At 51.1% G+C, this 2,349-nt stretch overlaps 1 protein-coding gene across 2 annotated transcripts in view; it reads left to right on the top strand.

Annotated features, from left to right (window-relative positions):
- The first annotated feature begins 1,656 nt into the window (after positions 1-1,656).
- The window catches only part of SLC25A24 (solute carrier family 25 member 24), a 22,979-nt gene continuing 22,286 nt past the window's right edge, over positions 1,657-2,349 (top strand). For both annotated transcript variants that reach the window (XM_026854207.1, XM_026854206.1), the window contains exon 1: positions 1,657-2,309. In XM_026854207.1, the coding sequence (XP_026710008.1) occupies positions 2,124-2,309 (186 nt within the window). In that variant the 5' untranslated portion in view covers positions 1,657-2,123. The remainder of the gene's footprint in view (positions 2,310-2,349) is intronic.

Below are 2,349 nucleotides of genomic sequence, written 5' to 3'. Positions count from 1 at the left end.
AAGAACTGTACTGCACCAAGACCTCAGACTGACAGTGCTGGATGTTAGAAACCTAGTGATATGCAGTAAGAGCTGAGGGTAGTGCTGTTTCATTCCCACTTATGTCATTTTTCTATGTATTGTATTCAATAACTAGTACAGAGAGTTATTACCTGCATGTTCAGATTAGTGATAAAAGAGAATGTTGCACTTGCTGTACTTCGAGATGTAAGGATGATGGTATGAGTAGAAAAACAGAATCAAAGGCCATACTAAGCAGTATTACATCGCTGGGATGCAGTGACCTCAGCAACACTCACTTTCCTTATTCCAGAAAGGAGTAAAGGATGTTCAGACTCTGCCTATTCCAATTCACAACATAAGCTGTACTAACAAAGTAACATGTTTACATTTGGGCCTGTCTTGTTTAACATACTCATCAGTTAGGTGGAGTCTTATCAAGTTTCCAGATGATCCCAAACGGTGAGGGGCTACCTGGAGTGCTCGGGGGTAGGGCTGCCATTCAGAAGTGGCTGGAGGAATGGGATGACAGGGACCTTGTAAAATTCAGCAAAGACAAACAGGAAGCACAGCATGTAGGAAGGAATAGCCAGAGAGCAGCTCTGCTGAGAAGGACCTGGGAGTACTGGCAGAGAGCAAATGGAGCAAGTGCCAGCACTGTGTCCTGGTAGTAAACAATGCCAGCAGCAACCTGGGCTGTATTAACAAGAGCATGGCCAGCAGATGGAGAGAAGTGATTATCCCCTTCTACTCTGCACAAGCTAGACTATATTTAGACACTGTTCCAGTTCTGGGCTCCCCAACACCTAAAAGACATGGATAAAGTGGAGAATTCAGCAGAGGGCCACCAAGATGTCTGGGGGCTGGAGCACTTGCTCCAGCCTCAGGAGAGGCTGAGGAAACTGAGCCTGATCAACTGGAAGAAAAGAAGGCTTTGTGAGGACCTAAAAGGAGGCATCCACCTTTCTGGTGCCTATAGAGAGATTATAAAGAAGATAGTGTCAGGCTTCTTGTAGTGGGGCATGGTGGGAGAATGAGAGACACCAGGCACAAATTGAAACAAACTGAGCTCACAGTAGATCAAAAGAGAAAAGCTTCTTTCCTGCGAGGACAGTCAGGCTGTAGAGCAGGCTGCCTGGGGAGGTTGTCCAGTCTCCATCCTTGGAGGTCTTCAAGACAGAATAAAGACCTGAGTAATTGGGTCTGAGTTCGTGGCTGAACGTGCTTAGAGCAGGAGGTTGGAGTACAGACTCGCTGAGGTGCCTTTCCACCCCACTTACTCTGTAATCCAATGAATCTCTAACACAATCAGGTAGTCTTTACATATGCAAGTCACAGTAGCATCTAGCCCTTTTTCAAAGTCAATTAGTCTATGGTCAGACAATGTAGCACATTATCTTTATTAATTATTCTTTGAGCAAGGCTACTTAAGTTGCTGCTATAAGGCTGAAATGCACTTTCCATGGTTGTGTATTGATTGTATATGCAGCAAGCAAGCAAAACTCAATTCAGTGCCTCTTGTTTTCACTGCAGCACTCTCAGGGAGAGCCTACTTGCTGACATTTTCTATCCATCTGTTCTTATACCAGCTGTGTCCTTTTGCATTTACTCCACTGATTTATTTATGAAGCAAAAATCTAGAGGCTTCCTCTTCTAGTCTTTGTTCTGTTAGGCCAAGCAAGCCAAGCTCTGTCATAGACAGTCTCTAGACTTGGGGGCTCTTCATACAGCTTCGACCCCAGACCTCAACGGCTGGTAACTAGAGTGAGCCAAAGCATCCAAATTAGGTCTTTTGCAGCGTTGTTGGCGTTTCCGTGCTTGCACGGGAAATGTTTAGCTGTTAAGCGCGGGAGGAATTGCTGAGGCGAGCCTGAGGGGCTGCGGCTGCCGCCCGTCCCCTCCCCTCAGCGCCTGGTTTCCCGCCTCAGCGGAGGAGGGAGGGTGGGGATGGCCCAAGGGCCCTGCCGTCCTCCCTCCTCCGCCTCGCCGCTGAGGCGGGGCCGGGCCGGCTCCTCCTCTGGCAGTTGCGGGCGTGGCAGCGGCACAGGCGGTGCCTCCGCTCCGCGTCCAGCCCGCGGGAGCCCAGGGGCGAGCGTCCCGCTGCCCGCACCGCACCCCCCACCATGTTCCAGCTCCTGCGAGGCTTCGTCTTGCCGGCGGCCGCCTGCGACGGGAGCAGGGATGGCGACTCCCGGTACGCTAACCTCTTCAAGAAGCTGGACCTCAACGAAGATGGGAGGGTGGATATCGCCGAGCTCCAGACGGGCCTCCGGGCCATGGGCATCCCCCTGGGAAAAGAGGCGGAGGAGGTGAGAGCGGGCCGGGGGCGCGGCGGCCCTTCCCCTGTCC

Source organism: Athene cunicularia (assembly GCF_003259725.1).
Source record: "Athene cunicularia isolate RWA chromosome 8 unlocalized genomic scaffold, athCun1 chr8_part1, whole genome shotgun sequence".
Taxonomy (NCBI): Eukaryota; Metazoa; Chordata; class Aves; order Strigiformes; family Strigidae; genus Athene; species Athene cunicularia.
This window is presented reverse-complemented; position numbering and strand designations above follow the sequence as displayed.